The following is a 22208-nucleotide window of genomic DNA, read 5'->3' on the forward strand; positions in this document are numbered from 1 at the left end:
GCGTGTGCATGCTTTGCCTCTCTGATGGCTCGGGGCAGTTTGGCCCTCACTGTTGTTAGAGCTGCCTTGTCGCCTGCTCTGAAGACAGAGTCGCAGGACCTCAGCAGCGCACGCACCTCTGCGGTCATCCATGGCTTCTGGTTGGCATGTATAGTGACGGTCTTGGACAGAGTAACATCATCAGTGCACTTGCTGATGTAGCTGGTCACTGATGCTGTGTACTCCTCTAAGTTGGTAGAGTCGCCATCAGTTGCATCCTCCCTGAACATGTGCCAGTCAGTGTGCTCAAAGCAGTCTTGAAGAGCAGAGATGGCTCCTGCTGGCCAGGTTTTCACCTGCTTCTGAACTGGTCTGGAGCATCTGACGAGTGGTCTGTATGCTGGGATGAGCATAACAGAGATGTGGTCTGAGTAACCGAGGTGGGGGCGCGGCTCTGCCCGGTATGCGTCGGGGATGTTTGTGTAAACCAGGTCCAATGTGTTCTCCCTCCTCGTTGCAAAGTCCACATACTGATGGAATTTGGGGAGCACTGACTTAAGGTTCGCGTGGTTAAAATTACCAGCGATATTAAACTGACCATCAGGGTGTGCGCTCTGCCGTTCACTAATAGCCCCGTACAGTTCACAGAGCGTCTCCTTAGCATTAGCACTGGGGGGGAATGTAGACACCGAATATAAGAACAGAGGTGAATTCACGTGGCAAATAAAATGGTCTGCATCGAACTGCCACAAACTCCACTAGCGATGAGCAGTGTCTGGAAACCAGCACAGAGTTCTTACACCATTCCGTGTTGATGTAAACACACAAGCCACTACCACGAGCCTTACCGGAGACAGCTGCATCTCTGACCGAACAAAACAAAGCTGGAAGGCAGCGTCTGAAATCCCATCAGTGAGCCATGTCTCTGTGAAGACATACGCGGAACAAACTCTGTACTCCCGCCGAGTATTACAATCAGACAATTCCAGCCATTTGTCAATGATTTACGGAGAAATAAATCCAACATCCATCTGAGATAAATTGTGCAATGTTAGTCAAAAATGCTATTAAAGCAATAAACATTTCCTGTTCTAAATTTTACATAACAGTAAATTATATACTATGCTACATATAATACATATATTACGTAGGTAGCACAGTATCGCAGTGGCTGATACTTCACTTTATAGCATGATGATTGGGGTTTAATTCCCGTCACTGTCTGTAAGGTGTTTGTGTCTTCTCCCTGTGACTGTATGGGGAGCTACAGTTCCCTCCCACAGTCCAAAGAAGTACAGATTAAGGTTAATAAGTTGTGGGCATGCTACATTGGCACTGGAAACAAGGTGACAAATACTGTGTTGGTCATTGACAGAAACAACTTTTCACTCTGTTTCGATGTACACAGGCAAATAAAGCTAATCTTTAATCTTTAAATATTTATTCTATTATGTGAAAGTATAGAGGACAAAGTTCTCAAACTTGGTAAAGTCTAATTTTTCCTAGGAGATGGCTGGGTTAAATGGATCTTTAAACTAGAGTTGCAGGGGGATGGGAACAATTAGTGGAGGCAGATGTTAGTAAGAACTCAGGCAAGATTAGAAATCAAAAGGTTGAACATGGTGCAACTGGTGTCTTGTGCTGCATAAATTTCAGTGCAAGAAGTATCGTAGAAAAGGTGGATGATAGTGCTGAAGATGAGGTAGCTGGTTTACAAACAGAGGCAATGTGTAGTGAGGAGAGGCTGTTGATAGGGCAGAACTACAGTCAACAGGATGAGTTGCAATGTAAAAGGCGGACAGAGTCGAAAAGGGTGAATACAGGATTAAGGGTGTTGTATTTGAATGCGTGCAGTATATGGAATAAGGTAGATGAACTTCAGCACATTGCAGATTGGCAGTTGTGATGTTGGAGGCATCACTGAATCATGGCTGAAAGAAGATTATAGCTGGGAGCTTAATGTCCAAGGATACATATTGTATCAAAACAACAGGCAGGAAGGCAGAGGGGGGTGGCATTGTTCTGTTGGTAAAAATTGAAATCAAATCATTAGAAAGAGGTGACATAGGGTCGGACGGTGTTGAAGCATTGTGGATAGAGCTAAAGGGTTAAAAAACTCTGATGGGAGTTGTATACAGATTCTCAAACAGTAGTAAAGATGTGGCTGACAAATTACAATGGGAGATAGAAAAAGCATGCGGAAAGTGCTATGTTACAGTAGTCATGGGGAGTCTCAATATGCAGGTAGATTGGGAAAATTAAGTTTGTGCTGGATTCCAGGAGGGGGACTTTGAGTGCCTACAAGATGGCTTCTTATGGTTGAGCCCATTAGGGGATCAGCTACTCTGGATTGGGTGTTGTACAATGAACCAGAATCGATTAGAGAGCTTAAGGTTAAAGAACCCTTCAGGAAAGTGATCATAATATGATTGAATTCACCCTGAAATTTGAGAAGGAAAACCTAAAGTTAGATGTATCAGTATTACAGTGGAGTAAAGGGAATTACAGAGGGCATGAAAGAGGAGTTGGCCAGAACTGATTGGAAAAGAACACTGTCAGACTTGATGGCAGAGTAGCAATAGATGGAATTTCTGGAAGCAATTTGAAAGGCACAGGATGTGTACGTCCCAAAGAGGGAGAAGTATTCTTAAGGAAAATTGACACAACTATGGCTAATGAGAGAAGTCAAAGCCAACATAAACACCAAAGAGAGGGCAGATAACAGAGCAAAGATCAGTGTGAGGTTATGGGACTGGGAAGTTAGAGGATTGAGAAACCTTACAAAACCAACAGAAGGCAACTAAAAAAATCACTAAGAAGGTAAAGATGGAATAGAAAAGTAAGCTAGCCAATAATGTTAAAGAGGATACCAGAAGTTTCTTTAGATACGTAAAGTGAAAAAGAGAGGTGACAGTAGATAATCGGACTTCTAGAAAACGATGCTGGATAGGTAGTAATGAGGGACAATAAAATGGTGAATGATCTGAATAAGTATTTTGCATCAGTCTTCACTGTGGAAGAGAGCAGCAGTATGGTGGAAGTTCCAGTTGTCAGGGGGCATGAAGTGTGTGAAGTTACCATAACTGGAGAAAAGGTTCATGGGAAGCTGAAAGGTCTGAAAGTAGATGAGTCACCTGGACCAGATGGAGCACACCTCAGTGTTCTGAGAGAGGTGGCTGAAGAAATTGTGGAAGCATTAGTAATGATTTTTCAAGAATTACTAGTTTCTGGAATGGTTCTGGAAGACTGGAAAATTGCAAATGTCACTCCACTCTTGAAGAAGGGAGAGAGAAATGTACACAATGCACATCCTAAGAAAAAGAATTTCAGGATGTATATTGTATGCATTTCTCTACCATTAAATGTACCTTTGAAAAAAACCTATTGACCTATTGAGGCAGAAGAAAGGAAATTATAGGCCTCTTATTCTGACTTCAGTGGTTGGGAAGATGTTGGAGTTGATTGTTAAGGATAAAGTCTCAGAATACTTGTAGACAGATAATGAAATAAGCCATTGTCAGCATGGTTCCCTCAAGGGAAAACCTTGCCTGACAATCTGTTGGAATTCTTCGAAGAAATAACAAGCAGGAAAGACATAGAAGAAATGGTCGATGTTGTGTAAATGGATTTTCAGAAGCCTTTGACAAGGTGCCACACATAAGACCATAAGATATAGGAGCAGAATTAGGCCATTCAGCCCATCGAGTCTGTTCCACTAATCCATCATGGTTGATCTCGGATTCCGCGTAACCCCATACATCTGCCTTCTCACCATGTCCTTTGATGCCCTGACTGATCAGGAAACTATCAACTTCTGGTTTAAATATACCCATGGACTTGGCCTCCACCGCAGTCTGTGGCAGAGCATTCCACAGATTCACTACTCTCTGGCTAAAAAAAAAATCCTCTTTACCTCCATCCCAAAAGGTCACCCCTCAATTTTGAGGCTGCACCCTTTATTTCTGGATACCCCACCATAGGAAACATCCTCTCCACATCCACCCTGTCTAGCCCTTTCAAAATTTGGTAAGTTTCAATGAGAAATCCCCCCCTCCACCTCTGAATTCTGCTAAACTTCAGTGAGTACAGGCCCAAAGCTGCCAAACGCTCCTCATATGTTAACCCCTTCATTCCCAGAATCACCCTTGTGAACCTCCTCTGGACCCTCTCCAATGACAACACATCCTTTCTGAGATATGGGGCCCAAAACTGCTGACAATACTCCAAGCCTCAATACACGAGGCTTAATTCTGCTCCTGAATCTTATGGTCAATGTATCTGTCTCTACCAGCACTGCAGGCAGCACATTCCAGGCATCCACCACTGGTACACTGGCGGGACTAACAGTGATGGTTTATAGCCTGCACCAGGCCTCATGCCCGTTGCAGTTGCCCAGGGAAGAGACTCCCCACACAAACATGAGAAAATCTACAGACACTGGCAGTCCAAGCAACATGTTCAAAACACTGAAGGAACTCAACAGGCCAGATAGCATCTATGGAAAAGAGTACAGTTGGCATTTCTGGCCGAGACCTGTTCTGATGAAGAGACTCGGCTCGAAACATCGACTGATTACTCCAGCATTGTGTATGTGTTGCTTAAAGAGACTCCGGGGGTGGTTTGGGAGAGAGCAGCAGCATGGCGGGTATGCTGGAGTCCGTGCTGGGTTGAGGGCTGGTCCCTCCTGTCAGAGCTACCCTCCAGTGTTTGCTCAATGGAAGGTGTGCTGGACTGCATTCATCTGCATCTGCACTAGCACTTCATGATCAAACAGCTGCAAGCTTGTTCTTGCTGATGGTACCCTGTGCACCATTGTTCTACAGGGCACGACACTCAGGGACTTGGGTATATTTTTGTGTGACTGTATGTTTAGTGCTATGTGCATTGTGTGCTTTATGCTGTGTATGACTGTTCAGAATCAGAATCAGGTTTATTATCACCAGCATGTGTCATGCAATTTGTTAACTTAGCAGCAGCAGTTCAATGTAGTGCACAATCTAGCAGAGAAAGAAAAAAATTAAAATAAAACCCAATAATAAATAAACAAGTAAGTTAATTACGTATATTGAATAGAATATTAAAAAATGTGCAAAAACAGAAATACTGTATATTGAATAAAGTGAGGTAGTTTCCAAAGCTTCAAAGTCCATTCAGGAATCGGATAGCAGAGGGGAAGAAGCAGTTCCTGAATTGCTTCTGTACCCCTACCCGATGGTAACAGTGGGAAAAGGGCATACTCTGGGTGTTGGAGGTCTTTAATAATGGATGCTGCCTTTCTGAGACACTGCTCCCTGAAGATGTCCTGGGTACTTTGTAGGCTAGTGCCCAAGATGGAGCTGACTAGATTTACAACCTTCTGCAGCTTCTTTTGGTCCTGAACAGTAGCACCCCACCCCCTCCCAATATCAGACAGTGATGCAGCCTGTCAGAATGCTCTCCACGGTACATCTACAGAAGCTTTTGAGTGTGTTTGTTGACATGCCAAATCGCTTCAAACTCCGAATAAAGTATAGCCGCTGTCTTGCCTTCTTTATGACTATATCAATGTGTTAGGACCAGGTTAGATCCTCAGAGATCTTGACACACAGCAACTTTAAGCTGCTCACTCTCTCCACTTCTGATCCCTCTATGAGGATTGGTATGTGTTCCTTCATCTTACCCTTTCTGAAGTCCACAATCAGCTCTTCCGTCTTACTGACATTGAGTGCCAGGTTGTTGCTGCGGCACCACTCCACTAGTTGGCATATCTCATTCCTGTATGCCCTCTCGTCTGTTGGTGTTGTGTTTGGCACTTTGACCCCAGAGGAACACTCTTTTATGGGTATGGTTGAATGACATTTGAATTTGAACTTGAATTTCTGCTTGGTAGTCATGGTGGTAGGTGTTTGAGGCTGTGATTCAGTAGCCTTGCTGAGTAGTGCATTGTGTAGAGGGGACATACTGTGGCTGTGCTGGTGGAGACAATGGATTGGTTTTGCCATTCAAGCAGAATGCTCCATTATGGAATGTGTCCAGCTTCAAAAGTGTTATTGGAATGTGCATTCAGCCTGGCAAATTCCAGCTTCCTCAACTTTGACCTTATGATAGAAGACCATAAGAAATAGGAGCAGGATTAGGCCAACTGGCCTATCGTGTCTGCTCGGCAATTCCATCATGGCTGATTTATCACCCCTCTCAAGCCCATACTTCTGCCATCTCCTCATAACCTTTGATGTCCAAGGGAGGTTACAGATGAGCAGCTGATGCTGACTGGACCTAGGGCACATCATATTGGGCACTAACCTCCTCACCATCAAGGACATCTTCAAAAGCTATTGCCTCAAGAAGAAGTAACATCCATCATTAATGACCCCATCACCCAGAGCAGGCACTCTTCTCATTCTTAACATCAGGGAGGAGGTACAGAAGCCTGAAGCCCTGATCACCCAGAGCAGGCCCTCTTCTCATTACTACCATCAGGGAGGAGATGCCCACTGAACAATTCAGGAACAGCTTCTTCTCCTCCACCAGCCCAATTCTGAATGGCCTCTGAACCCACCAACATCATCACATTATTCCTTTTAACACTATTTATTTATTTAGTAATTTATAGTAATTGTTCATGTTTTTGCATGGTATTGCTATTGCAAAACAACAAATTTCTTAACATATAAATCACTTGTATTCTGATTCTGAATCTCTAGACCAAGATGCAACATGTCAGGAGAGAGATCAGAATGGAACTGATATTGCCATTTCTTTCAGAAACTTTAGTGCGACTATTTCCACTAAACACAAGAGATTCTGCAGATGCTGGGAATCCAGAGCAACACTGATGCGCCATCAATAACTCACGCTGAGACTTATGAAGTGAGATATCGGCTTTTATTGACTGAAGAACAACACTACATCCTGGGAAAATGAGGGAGAGCAGCAGACCACAGTCGCCTTTATACAGGGGTCTGTGGGAGGAGCCACAGGGGCAGTCAGCAGGGTCTGTGGGAGGAGCCACAGGAGCAGTCAGACAGGTATATCTAGTTCACCACAAACACACACAAAATGCTGGAGGAACTCAGCAGGTCAGGCAGCATCTCTGGAGGGAAATAAACAGTCAATTTATTTGATTGAGGTGCTTCGGCACAGAGCTGTCTCTGTGGCGAAGGCCTGTGCTAACCTGAACTGACTCGGTGACTGCAGCCCCTGGTCCGTTTTGGAGACTGAACTTTCATGTTGAATACTCTGTGTCTTCTTTCCTCACTTTTTGCTCTCTGTGTGATTAGTTCTTTTTTTGACTTTGGGTGTTGGATATTTTCTTTAAATACTTTCCATGATGTTTCTTTGTTTCATGGCTGCTTGCAGGGAGAGAAATGCTAGCGTTGAGTACTGCATAACGTAATACTTTGATAATAAATGTACTTTGGAACTTTGAACTTTATTCTCCTTCCATTTCTGGCTCCGCAAGAGGTCATTTAGATCACAAGGACATTGGTCCTTTCTGAAGGCTTTCTCAAAATCACACAAGCTGTCCTTCCTCTTTGATGAGTGTCAGATGAGAACACTTTTGCCTAATAACATTACTTGTTTTTGTTAATCAAAACTGACTCCGCCTCCAGCTTCCAGAATACTTTAAAAGGGGACCTTACAGTACAGCAGAATCTTTGCAAAAGGATCGGGTATCACAGTGAGTAAAGTGTTCGTTATGCTTCACTTCTATTAAAACTTCCTTTCACGTTTAAGTGGGTAGTTCATGTGAGTTAAATGCATGTAGTGTTAATGTTGAACACGTTTTAATACATTGTTTAGTATGAATTATCTTTTGTTACTGCGAGGTCCACATCAGCTAAATTATTTAACTGTATAATAAATGTTTTCTGGCAATGAAATTAAAATGTGTAAAACAATGAAATACAGATGAATAACATTTTTGAAATATTCTGGTTTTGTTTGGAAAATCAGAATAAGATCATAAGACACAGGAGCAAAGCAGGCATTTAGCCCATTGATTCAGAGGTCACTCCAGAATACTTCAGCTGAGATCTCTGCACTGAGGGAGGGCTGAGTCTTGGGAGGTACGCAGCTCTTCTATTTTCATTTACTATTATTTGGAGAGATGGTACAGTAAGAGGCCGAAACCAGTTGAACAAGCCCATGCCACCCAATTACACCCATGTGACCAATTGACCTCCCGAGCCGTACACCTTTGTCCTGTGGGAGGAAATCAGAGCACCCGGAGGAACCCACACGGTCATGGGCAGAACAGTAGGAATTGAACCTGGGTTGCTGGTGCTTCACTAGCATTCTGTTACTGTGCCTGCCCTTTCAAATGCAGTCGGTGGCAAGGTGATTAATGTGTAACAGAGTTATACAGCCTTCAGGATGAAGAGCTTATTCCCCTCCCCTGCCCACTGGTAAAGGAGCAATTTGCATCTGTGTCAAACTGCTTGTTTTTTTCATCTCCGGTAGCTTTAAAGATCAGAATTATTCCAGCCTTGGTTGGAGAGTAGCTCCTCATCCCAGAGGTGTGATCAGTGCAATCTATAGTAGAACCAGGAAAGCAGCATCCATCATCAAGGAACCTGCCATCCAGGTCATGCTCTCTTCTCACTGCTGCCATCAGGAAGGAGGTACAGGGGCCTCAGGACCCACAGCACCAGGTCCAGGAACAGTCATCACCCCTCAACCATCAGGCTCTTGAACCAGAGGGGATAACTTCACTCACCCCATCACTCAACTGTTCCCACAACCTATGGGTTCACTTTCAAGGGCTCTTATTTTCATCTTCTCAATATTTACTGCTTATTTTTAATATGTAGTAGTTTGTTTTTTTCCTTAATGTATTTGCAGTTTATTGTCTTTTGCACACTGGTTGTTTGCCCATCTTTGTGTGTGTGTGTGTGTGTGTTGATTCTATTGTGTTTCTTTCTGTTTACTGTGAATGCCTGCAAGAAAATGAATTTCTGGACAATATATGGTGCCATGTATGTACTTCGATAATAAATTTACTTTGAACTTTGAGAATGCTTGCTGACATGTGAACTGTAGTTATCAAACCTCTTGTATCCACCCAGCGCCTGGTGCTAGCCAAACCACAATGTGTAATGTATGACAAATCTGGGGCAAAGATGAGATGAAAAGCCTAATTCTGCTTCTATGTCTTATGATCTTATGGTAAAAGATTACTGTCATGACATGCATTAAATTGCAGTTAGGATTAGTGTTATGGTTAGGGTTAAAGAGGGGGTACAAGAGCCTGAAGACACACTCTCAATGTTTCAGGAACAGCTTCTTCTCCCCCACCAGCCCAATTCTTAATGGCCTCTGAACCCACCAACATCATCACATTATTCCTTTTAACACTTTATTTATTTAGTAATTTATAGTAATTGTTCATGTTTTTGCATGGTATTGCTATTGCAAAACAACAAATTTCATAACATATAAATCACTTGTATTTTGATTCTGAATCTCCAGACCAAGATGCAACATGTCAGGAGAGAGGTCAGAATGGAACTGATATTGCCATTTCTTTCAGAAACTTTAGTGCGACTATTTCCACTAAACACAAGAGATTCTGCAGATGCTGGGAATCCAGAGCAACACACACAAAATGCTGGAGGAACTCAGCAGGTCAGGCAGCATCTCTGGAGGGAAATAAACAGTCAATATTTCAGGCTGAGGCCCTTCAATATCCTGACGGAGGATCTCAGTCTGAAACATCGGCTGTTTCTCCTCCATAGATGCTGCATGGCCTGTTGACCATATCCACTAACCCCACTTGCCCAGCAATAACACTGCAGCTGATTAGATTTTTCATTAAACATCAGATACATTATTTTATGGTTCCTTAAGTTTGTTGTAGCCGGTGGGTACTGTAGTGGAGAGAAGCTCCCACTACCTATTAAATGCTCCCAGTGGTGTGAGTCTCAAATAGCCTCTGACAACCAAGTCCAGCTTCAGGCCTTCACGTGTGGCTTACCGACTAAGCCTGGCAGAACCATTTCTACTGACAGGAGAAGGGGCAAAGGCAGGTTACTGGTGCCTTAAAACTACTCGCTTCAGGCAGATGGGGCTCATCAGCTCATCTAGGAGAAGGAAAGCTCCGATCTGAAACCTCCGCTGCCTTCTGACTATACCCACTCATGGGGAAGGCTTTGGGAGTAAACCCTGAGGAAAAATGAGGATGTGATGTCCCTAAGACAGTCCATCATTGAGTTCAACACTGACTGACAACTTCTGTGACCCCCTTGGTGGCAAACAGTATCAGTCTCTGTGGTTCCTTTGAATTCATCAGCTGTATGGAGAGGGGAAGCCTGCTACATGGACAACAGCTTGCTCTCCATATCGTACTGCCCTGGGTTTTGTATCAAAATATCCATGGTCAATCCTCATCAACATAGGGCCTCGTTATTATATTCTATATTGAATGTGAATCAAACATCACGAGTCACCGCGAGAGTAATGTGGAGCCTATTGCTCTGACATGGGAAAGCTGGTGCAGCACACTAGGTAACCTGTGGCTAGAGAGCAGATGTGACCACAGGCAGGATATTGTAGAGTAGCATCTCCAGGCACAGGTGCAGTCTGAGATCTGCCAGGAACTCAGTGGGTGGAAGAACAGTTTGCTTTGATTAACCAGGAGGTAATACTAAGCTCTCTTGCGCTGAGCGAACAAGCCCTCCCTCAATCACACAAACATAAATAGTGACCTTACCCAATTTTTCCTGTGCCTGGAGTGCCTTTTATCTAACCAGCTTGGTAACTCTCACTTTGAAACTCTAAATCGGACCCTGATACCTTCATTTTGCCATGATTAGATAAGCTTTATTTCAAAGTTGAAAGTTTGAAGTAAATTTATTATCAAAGTACATATATATCACCATATACAGCCCTGAGATTCACTTTCTTGTGGCCATTCACGGTGGCCATCGAAACATCAAACAATACAATTATTGTGTCACCAGCATTTGCTTCATGTGAATTTTACAATGATCCACCACAAGTAACAGTGATTACCCTTCAAGCATCAGGCTCCTGAACCAGCGTGGGTAATCTCACTCTCTTCAACACTGAACCAAAACCATAACCTCTCACTTTCAATGACACTACATTCCATGTTGTCAGGGTTATTTATTTACTTATTCTTTACTTTAATTTGCACAGATTGTCTTCTTTTGCTTATTAGCTGTTTGCCCGTCTTTGTGTGTTTATTTTCGTTGATTCTATTGTAATTCTTTATTCTGTTGTTAATGCCCACAAGAAAATGAATGTGAGAGTAGTGTCTGGTGATGTAGTTTGATAATAATTTGAACTTTGAAGGGGAAACAGAGCAATGAGACAATCACCTTTCTCTCTGTCATTGATTTCTACCATGGTCTTGTGGAGGATAGTCTCCTGCTCCGTTAAAACGCTAACTACACTTTCAAGATGGTGTCAGTGACCAATGTGACCAAGGACAGCACCCTACAGACAGCTCACACAACTTCCACTTCTTCTCCTTTTAAATATGTTTCTTTTCCCAAACTGAGATCGATGGCAGCCTACAGTTTCCATGGTGATGGTGTATTTTTGGGTGACTGAGAGATCTGGTGCTTTTGCTAGCTCCTGGAGAACTTGGCAAGGTTGAGAGTGCTGAGCGTGGCCATCTTTTCCTAACGGCAGAACGCGACCCCGAGTTGGCTCCATTACTCCTCACTGATTAAACTAATGAACAAAACTGAAGTGGAAGGTGAGCGTGTCTTCCTTGCTGTCTGCCTGCATTTGACCAGTTTACATCTCGCTGCTTCCAGAGGGAGGTACAGGTTTGATCACCTTGACGCAGTTCCTGGCTGTGGGACTCTGCCGTTCATGTTCCACATGTTTCTAGTGACACTTTTTTGCTAATTGTGCGATTTGATTGAGGTGCTTCGGCACAGAGCTGTCTCTGTGGCGAAGGCCTGCGGTCATCGACACACCACTAACCTGAAGACACACACTCAATGTTTCAGGAACAGCTTCTTCCCATCTGCCATCAGATTTCTGAATGGCCCATGATGCCACAATAACCATATAACAATTACAGCACGGAAACAGGCCATCTCGGCCCTTCTGGTCCGTGCCGAACGCTTACTCTCACCTAGTCCCACTGGCCCACACTCAGCCCATAATCCTCCATTCCTTTCCTGTCCATATACCTATCCAATTTTTTTTTAAATGACAAAATTGAACCTGCCTCTACCACTTCTACTGGAAGCTCGTTCCACACAGCTACCACTCTCTGAGTAAAGAAGTTCCCTCTCGTGTTACCCCTAAACTTTTGGCCCTTAACTCTCAACACATGTCCTCTTGTTTGAATCTCCCCTACTCTCAGTGGTAAAAGCCTATCCACATCAACTCTATTTATCCCCCTCATAATTTTAAATACCTCTATCAAGTCCCCCCTCAACCTTCTATGCTCCAAAGAATAAAGACCTAACTTGTTCAACCTTGTTCAACACAAACACTACCTCAAGGTTCCTTTATTTTGTACTTTTTAATTTTTTGTAACTTTATGTATTGGACTGCAATGATGCTGCAAAACAACAAATATCACATCATAAGGTACTGAACAAAAGTCTTCAGTGTATATATATATAGATATAGATATAGATATAGATATAGATATAGATATAGATATAGCTCGGGTGCCTAAGACCTTTACCCAGTACTGTACTTGTCAACGTGGAGCGGAGAGCGAGTTTGTAAATCTGGTGTGACAAAGGATGTTGGGGATGGTGAGGGTGGAGCACTGCCGGAGTGGTGTGGGACAGGTGACAGAGAAGGAGTGCCAGGGTGGGGGGGGGGGGGGTGTAGGTGCATACACACCCAGCCCTGAGGGTAAGAACAGGATGATCTGGTAGATGGATGTGTGGCTGAGGAACTGGGTTCAGATTTCTGGATCCTTGGGATCCCTTCTGGGAGATGTTCAGCCTGAACAAAAGGAACAGTTACACCTGAATCTGAGGGGGATAAATATCATTGTGGGTAGGTTTGCTAGAGTGATTCAGGAAGGTTTAAACCTATTTGACAGGGGGATGGGAGCTGGTGATAGTGCTGAGGAAGAGACAGTTGATTTACAAACAAAGGCAGTGTGTAGTGAGAATGCTAGCTATCTCACTGCATTACCAGCTGATTACTATTACTAGCTGATGATAGGACAAATTGGAGTCAACAGAATGCATTGCAGTGTAAAAGGGAGCAAAATTGAAAAGGGTGATGAATGTAGGACTGAAGGTCTTAAATTTGAATGTGTGCAGTATACAGAATTAGTTAGATGAACTTGTAGCACAGTTACAGATTGACAGATGTGACGTTGTAGGCATCACTGAATCATGGCTGAAGGAAGATTACAGCTGGGAGTTTAACATTCAAGGATACACATTGTATTGAAAGGACAGGCAGGTAGGCAGAGGTGGGGGGGGGTTGGTGGGGTGGCTCTGTTAGTAAAAACTGAAATCAAATCATTAAAAAGAGGTGACATAGGTTGGAAAGGTGAATAGAGCTAAGGAACTGCAAGGATAAAGAATCTGATGAGAATTATGTACAGAACTCCAAACCATAGCAAAGATGTAGTTTACAAACTACAACCAGAGATAGAGAATTCATATCAAAAGGACAATGCTACGATTTATCATGGCGGATTTCAATACGCAGATAGATTGGGAAAATTAGGCTGGTGCTGAACTCCAAGAAGGGGAATTTGCAGAATGCCTGTGAGATGGATTTTTATGGCAACTTGTAGTAAGCCCTACTAGGGAATCAGTTATTCTGGATGGGGTGTTCTGCAATGAGCTGGAATTGATTAGAGAGCTTAAGGTAAAGGAACCCTTCGGGATAAGTGATTATAACATGATAGAATTGACCCGGCAATTTGAGAAGGAGAAGCTTTCAGATGTATCAGTATTCCAGTGGAGTAAAGGGAATTACAGAGGCATGAAACAGGAGGTGGTAAAAATTGATTGGAAGAAAACACTAATAAGGATAATGACAGAGCAGCAATGGCTGGAATTTCTGGAAGGTGTAGGATATATACATCCCAAAGAAAACGTATTCTAACATCAGGATGATGCAATTGTGGCAATTGTGACAAGAGAAGTCAAAGCCTACACAAAAGCCAAAGAGAGGGCATATAATAGAGCAAAGATTAGTGAGAATTTAGAGCATTGAGAAGCTTTTAAAAATCAACAGAATGCAACCAAAAAGGCACAAAGATGGAATATGAATGTAAACTAATCTATAATATTAAGGACAATATGAAAAGTTTCTGCAGATATATAAAGAGTGAAAGAAAGGCGAGGGTGGATATCAGACCACTGGAAAATGATGCTAGAGTGGTAGTAATGGGGGACAAGGGAAGGGCAGATAAGTTGAATAAGTATTTTGCATCAGTCTTCATTGTGAAAAACACTAACAGTATGTTGGAGGTTCAAGAGCGTCATGGGGCAGAAGTGTGTGAAGCTGCATTACTAGGGAGAAGGCCCTTGAGATACTGAAAGGTCTGAGGTAGATAAGTCACCTGGACCAGATGGTCTACAGCCCAGCATTCTCAAGGAGGTAGCTGAAGAGATTGTGAGGCATTAGTAATGGATTCTGGCATAGTTCTGGGGGACTGGAAAATTACAAATGTCACTCCAATCTTTAAGAAGGGAGAGAGGCGGAAGAAAAGAAATTATAGGCCATTTTGCCTGACCTCGGTGGTTGGGAAGATGATGGAGTCGATTGTTAAGGATGTAACTTCGGGGTACCTGGAGGCACATGATAAAATAGTCTGTAGTTAGCATGGTTTCTTCAAGGGAAAATCTTGCTTAACAAGTTAAGGCCCCATGGTATCACAGGACATATACTACTATGGCTAGAGCAGTGGCTGATTGGCAAGAAGTAAAGACTGGGAATAAAAGGAGCCTTTTCTGGTTGGCTGCTGGTGACTAGTGGTGTTCCACAGATGTTTGTGTTGGGACCACTTTTTTTTACATTATATGTCAGTGATTTGGATGATGGAATTGAAAGCTTTGTGGCCAAGTTTGCAGATGATACAAAGATAGGTGGAGGGACAAGTAGTGTTGAGGAAGCGGAGAGGCTACTGAAGGACTGAGACAGATTAGGAGAATGGGAAAGAAGTGGCAGATGGAATACAGTGTTTGGAAGTGTACGGCCATGCACTTTGGTAGAAGAAATAAAAGGGATGACTATTTTATAATTGGAGAGAAAATTCAAAAATCTGATGCACAAAGGGACTTGGGAGTCCTCATTAAGGATTTCCTAAGGATTAATTTGCAGGTTGAGTCAGTGGTGAGGAAGGCAAATGCATTGCTAGTATTCATTTCCAGAGGTCTAGAATATAAAAGCCAGGATTAATGTTGAAACTTTGTAAAAAGCTGGTGAGGCCTCATTTGGAGTATTGTGAACAGGTCTGGACCCCTTATTTTAGAAAGGATGTGCTGAAACTGGAGAGGGTTCAAAGGAGGTTCACAAAATGGTTCCAGGATTGAATTGCTTATCATATGAAGAGTGTTTAATGGCTCTGAGCCTCTACTCACTGGAATTCAGAAGAATGGGGGTGGGGGGGAATCTCATTGAAACCTATCAACTATTAAAAGGCCTTGATTTGGAGAAGATGTTTCCAATGGTGGGGAGGTCTAAGACATGGTAGCATAGTGGTTAACACAGCACTTTACAGTACCAGTGAACCAGATTCAGTTCCTATCGCTGCCTGTAAGCAGTTTGTCCATTCTCCTGTGGTGGTAGATTTCCTCTGGGTGGTCCGGTTTCCCCCCACAGTCCAAAGGTGTACTGGTTGGTAGGATAATTGGTCATTGTGATTAGGCTAGGGTTAAAGTGGTGGTCTGTTAAGTGGTGCAGTCTGAAGGGCCAGACATGTCTGATCTGCACTGTATTTCTAAATAAATAAGCAAACAGATTGATAAGGCATTATATTGTGATTAATATTTCTATTCACTTTATGATGGTAGTAGATGAATACCATCTGAAATATAAATGTCTTGGTTTCATTCAGATGTGGTCACTGATTAAGACAGTGCTGCTGTCCACCCTCGCGTCTGCCACCTTGAGATGTCCAGATGGAAGTTCTTGCCCGGAAGAATCATCATGCTGTAAACTTGGAGCTGGTGGTTACGGCTGCTGCCCTGTGGGAGAGGTACTCCAGTTCATGTGTATTACTTTGGTTTAACCTTGCAGAATTTGTGTATGGTTTGCTGAAGTCCTTACTAAATATGTTGTCAATACCACTTCCCCAAAGGCTCAAAAAATGCTAGCAATGTAATATTTTTAGGAAGTTAAAATTGCTAATCACACTCCACATATCACGTTATTTATCAAAGTGAAATGCTGACGTGCAGGGCTCCACAGAAACAGTGCAATTGGCTTTGATCCAGACCAGTCCCCAGTTCAACTCAGATTCCGTTTTATTTACTTATCATGTGTATGTCCATCGAAACATACAGTGAAATGTAACAACAAACACCTCCAGGTTGTGCTTGGAGCAGCCCACAAGTATTGTCACAGATTCCAGTGCAAACATAGCATGCCACCATGCTCAATAAACAACAGAGCATAACAAGCTACAAGATTTTTAACATATAATCCTATTAATGTTACAGCTACATACTGCACAAATAACATGTGTGGATATAAATAATGAAAAGCATGATTCACTGACTTTAACTTACCAATTTTAATAAAGATTACAGTATGTTTCTCTATCCACAATGGAAAGGCCCCTCCTGGAAAGACAATATGGATCTGGTCCATGATGTGGTTTTCCAGTGATGTGCTATGGAGCTCCTGAAAAAAGTCCATCATCAAATTGGTGCTGTTTAATATTTAGCTCCAACTCAACAGCAATTTAAAAAACACAGCCAACAATACCACTATGTTACTATGAATAATAGTTTAAAGGTCACTACTTAATGAAGTAGAAACAGACCAGAATTCAGATTCATTTATGTATCACATGTACTTTGACTTAGCCCTGCTTGACTCGCTTGTGACTGTGTGGTTAAGCACATCTCCAATGCCATTTTGAAGTTTGCTGCTGACACCGCTGTCACAAGCCGAATCAAAGGTGGTGATGAATCAGCATTCAGGAGGAAGACTGAAAATCTGCCTGAGTGGTGCCACAAGAGCAGCCCCTCACTGAATGTCAGCTTCTGGGAATCCATCTTAGTCTTGTTCTCCTCAATGACACTCTCTGTAAGTTCATCAGATAACTCTTGTCATCTTAGTATTCATTCATGGTTTTTCCTGGATCATAATAAACATGTTGTGAGGGATTAATAAACATAGAACATTTCAATACAGTAAAGGCCCTTCAGCCCATGATATTGTGCCAACCTTTTCAGCTACTCTAAGATTAATCTAACTCTTCCCTCCCACTTAGTCCTCCATTTTTCTTTCATTCATGTGCCTATCTAAGATTCTCTTAAACGTCCCTTATGTATCTGCCTTTACCACCTCCCCTGACAGCCCATTCCACACACCTGGCATTATCTGTGTTAAAAAATAATCTCTCTCATATCCCCCCTATGCTTTCCTCCAATCACCTTAAAATTAGTATTAGCTATTTCTGCCCTGGCTAAGAGTCTCTGGCTGTGTACTCTATCTATGCCTGTTATCATCTGGTACAGCTCTATCAAGTCACCCCTCATCCTCTTTCACTCTAAAGAGAAAAGCCCTAACTCACTCAACCTATCCTCATAAGACACACTCTCTAATCCAGGCAGCATCCTGGAAATCTCCTCTGCATCCTCTCTAAAGCTTCCACATCCTTCCTATAACGAGGCAACCAGAACTGAACACAATACTCCAAGTGCAAACACGAGGAGATCTGCAGATGCTGGAAATTCAAACAACAACACACACAAAATGCTGGTGGAACACAGCAGGCTAGGCAGCATCTATAGGGAGAAGCACTGTCGACGTTTCAGGCCAAGACCCTTCGTCAGGACTAACTGAAAGGAAAGATAGCAAGAGATTTGAAAGTAGTGGGGGGAGGGGGAAATGCGAAATGATAGGAGTAGACCGGAGGGGGTGGGATGAAGCTAAGAGCTGGAAAGGTGATTGGCGAAAGTGATACAGAGCTGGAGAAGGGAAAGGATCATGGGACGGGAGGCCTCTGGAGAAAGAAGGGGGGGGGGAGCACCAGAGGGAGATGGAGAACAGGCAAACAACTAAATATGTCAGGGATGGGGTAAGAAGGGAAGGAGGGGCATTAACGGAAGTTAGAGAAGTCAATGTTCATGCCATCAGGTTGGAGGCTACCCAACCGGTATATAAGGTGTTGTTTCTCCAGCCTGAGTTTGGACTCATTTTGACAATAGAGGAGGCCATGGATAGACATATCAGAATGGGAATGGGACATGGAATTAAAATGTGTGGCCACTGGGAGATCCTGCTTTTTCTGGCGGCCCGAGCGTAGGTGTTCCACGAAACGGTCTCCCAGTCAGCGTCGGGTCTCACCAATATATAAAAGGCCACACCAGGAGCACCAGACACAGTATACCACACCAGCCGACTCACAGGTGAAGTGTTGCCTCACCTGGAAGGACTGTCTGGGGCCCTGAATGGTGGTGAGGGAGGAAGTGTAAGAGCAGGTGTAGCACTTGTTCCATTTACAAGGATAAGTGCCAGGAGGGAGATTGGTGGGAAGGGATGGGGGGGACGAGTGGACAAGGGAGTCGCGTAGGGAGCGATCCCTGCGAAAAGCAGAAAGGGGGGGAGGGAAAAATGTGTTTGGTAGTGGGATCCTGTTGGAGGTGGTGGAGGTCACAGAGAATTATATGTTGGACCCAGAGGCTGGTGGAGTGGTAGGTAAGGACAAGGGGAACCCTATCCCGAGTGGGGTGGCGGGTGGATGGGGTGAGGGCAGATGTGCGGGAAATGAGAGAGATGCGTTTGAGAGCAGAGTTGATGGTGGAACAAGGGAAGCCCCTTTGTTTAAAAAAGGAAGACATCTCCTTTGTCCTAGAATGAAAGGCCTCATCCTGAGAGCAGATGCGGCGGAGACGGAGGAATTGTGAGAAGGGGATAGCCTTTTTGCAAGAGACAGGGTGGGAAGAGGGATAGTCCAGGTAGCTGTGAGAGTCTGTAGGTTTATAGTAGATATCAGTAGATAGGCCGTCTCCAGAGACGGAGACAGAAAGATCAAGAAAGGTGTCAGAAATGAACCAGGTAAATTTGAGGGCAGGGTGAAAGTTGGAGGCAAAGTTAATGAAGTTAACGAGCTCAGCATGCGTGCAGGAGGCAGCACCACTGCAGTCGGCGATGTAGCGAAGGAAAAGAGGCGGACGGATACCCGTATAGACTTGGAACATGGACTGTTCCACAAAGCCAACAAAAAGGCAGGCATAACTGGGACCCATGCGGGTGCCCATGGCTACACCCTTGGTTTGGAGGAAGTGGGAGGAGCCAAAGGAGAAATTATTGAGAGTAAGAACTAATTCCGCTAGACGGAGGAGAGTGGTGGTAGAGGGGATTTGGTTAGGTCTGGAATCCAAAAAAAACCGAAGAGCTTCAAGACCATCTCGGTGGGGGATGGAGGTATATAGGGACTGGACGTCCATGGTGAAAATAAGATGGAGGGGGCCAGGGAACTTAAAATCATTGAAAAAATTCAAAGCATGAGAAGTGTCACGAACATAGGTGGGAAGAGATTGAACAAGGGGGGATAAGACAGGTATGCAGAAATGAGTTCAGTGGGGCAGGAGCAAGCTGAGACAATAGGTCTACCTGGACAGGCAGGTTTATGGATCTTGGGTAGGAGGTAGAAACGGGAAGTGTGGGGGTGTGGGAACTATGAGGTTTGTGGCAGTGGATGGGAGATCTCCAGAGCTAATAAGGTTGGTGATGGTATTGGAGACAGTGGCCTGGTGCTCCTTAGTGGGATCATGATCAAGGGGTAAATAAGAGGAGGTATCAGAGAGTTGTCGCTGTGCCTCGGCCAGGTAGAGGTCAGTACGCCAGACAACAACAGCTCCCCCCTGATCAGCAGGTTTTATAGTGAGGTTGGGATTGGTGCGGAGGGAGCGGAGAGCAGAGCGTTCGGAAGGAGTGAGGTTGGAATTGGAACAGGGTGTGGTGAAGTCAAGACGGTTGATGTCCCATCGGCAATTAGCAATAAAGAGATCCAGAGCAGGTAGAAGACCAGAGCGGGGTGTCCATGAAGAGGAGGAGGGTTGAAGACAGGAGAAGGAGTCATCAGTGGGTGTAGGAGAGTCCTTGTCAAAGAACTCCAAGGGTGGATTAAGCCGGGTGTCATGGAGCTGCAACATTACCTCTCAGCTCACAGCTCAGTCCTCAGACTAATGAAGGCCAATAAGGTCAATAGGGCCAATAGGGTCAATAGGGTCTCCAGAAACTTGAGAATCACAAGGAAACAAATTTCATCATTGTATACGGTGACATATGTGTACTTTGATCTTTGAAAATCTACAATTACTCTAAATGAAGATCAAGAAAAAATTCAAATGCTGGAAATTTGAAATAAAACTGAATTTGCTGGGAACACTCAGCAGCTTAGGAAACTTGTGTTTAGAATAAGATTCAATATCACCTGCATATGTTATGAAATTTATTGTTTTGCAGCAGCAGTACAATGCAATATATAATAATAAAACTATAAATTACAATAAGAGATATATAAACATATTAAATTAAATATGTACATAGTGCTAAAAAGAGAACAAAACATAAGAAAAATTGTGAGGTAGTGATGATGGGTTCATTTTCTATTCAGAAATCAGAAAGCAGAGGGAAGAAGCTGTTTCTGAGTTGTTGAGTGTGGGTCTTCAGGCTTCTGTACCCCCTCCCTGATGGTAGCAATGAGAAGAGAGCATGTCCTGGGTGATTATGTCTTATGATGTGGGTGATCGTGGTCTTTCCACGACCATGATTGTTCCTGGCAAATTTTGCTACAGAAGTGGTTCGCAATTGCCTTCTTCTGGACAGTGTCTTTACAAGATGGGTGACCCCATGTCTCTCAATACTCTTCAGAGATTGTCTGCTTGGTGTCAGTGGTCACTTAAACAGGACTTGTGATCTGCACCAGCTGCTCATACGACCATCCACTTCCTCCCTACATGGCTTCACTTGACCCTGATCAGGGAGTCTAAGCAAGTGCTAAAACTTGCCCAAGGATGACTTGCTGGCTTGCGGAGGGAAGGTGTGCCTTATACCTCCTTTGGAGGAGATGCATCTCCACCCTGCCACCCAGTTTTGGGTGATGGGCTCAGCTCAGAGACTGTTTAGATCTGAGTTTCGTGTCTCCTTCCACAGATGCTGTGTGACAAGCTGAGACTTCCCTGTTTTTAAATTTGCATTTCCTGTGTCTTTGCAAAAATGATAAAATTTGTGAGGACTGGATCAGAGTGAAGCTCCAATGCTCACCGTATCCCACCCACGTTCAACAGGCTTGCTTGCTCAAAGTTCAAAATATCACGTTGAAAGTACAGTTACTATCAAAGTACATGTATGTCACCACATATTACAGAGATTCATTTTCTTGCAGGCATCCACAGTAGAACAAAGCTATACAATAGAGCCAATGGAAAAACTACACATCAATTTCAGAATTTTTTTGGGTTCAATCAATTTATTTTAGCAAGTCCTATTATATTTAATTTATTTTCTATCCCTCTATTATGGACCAAGCCTATTTGACTTGGAAAACTAAAGGTATATTACAATTTTGTGATTTATTTTTGGATAATTGTTTCATGTCTTTTGAACAATTATCTAACAAATATAATTTACCTAGATCCCATTTCTTTAGATACTTACAGGTTAGAAAATTTTTAAATACCACTGTTATGTGGGCTGAATGAGCCAGGTGGAAATGGGGTCCAGAGCTAACCTCCACCCCCCTGGGAGCTATGCTACAGATATGGCACTGAGGTTGGACCCTTGACTAGGAAGGGGAGGAGGGAAGAGAAGAGAGCAGTATTGATAGGGGATTCTATAGTCAGGGGGGCGGATAGGAGATTTTGTGGGGAAGATTGGGAGTCTCGGATGGTATGTTGCTTCCCTGGTGCCGGGGTCCAAGACATCTCAGATTGGGTGCAGGTTATTCTCGAGAGGGAGGGCAAGAATCCAGATGTTGTGGTCCATGTAGGGACCAATGACATGGGTAGGATGAGTGAGGGGGTCCTACGTAGGGAGTTCAGGGAGTTAGGTGTGAAGCTGAAGAGCAGGACCTCCAGGGTAACAATCTCAGGATTGCTACC

General features: G+C 43.6%; 1 protein-coding gene across 3 annotated transcripts in view; it reads left to right on the top strand.

Moving 5' to 3' along the window:
• Positions 1-7453: 7453 nt before the first annotated feature.
• LOC140713910 (progranulin-like) overlaps positions 7454-22208 on the top strand; it is a 72701-nt gene continuing 57946 nt past the window's right edge. The window contains exons 1-2 of one of the 3 annotated variants that reach the window (XM_073024579.1): positions 7454-7639; positions 15986-16126. In XM_073024579.1, coding sequence (XP_072880680.1) covers positions 15986-16126 — 141 coding nt within the window. In that variant the 5' untranslated portion in view covers positions 7454-7639. The remainder of the gene's footprint in view (positions 7640-15985; positions 16127-22208) is intronic. The other 2 variants (XM_073024578.1, XM_073024580.1) reach the window with 2 other exon arrangements.

The sequence above is a fragment of the Hemitrygon akajei genome, chromosome 20, assembly GCF_048418815.1.
Source record: "Hemitrygon akajei chromosome 20, sHemAka1.3, whole genome shotgun sequence".
NCBI lineage: Eukaryota > Metazoa > Chordata > Chondrichthyes > Myliobatiformes > Dasyatidae > Hemitrygon > Hemitrygon akajei.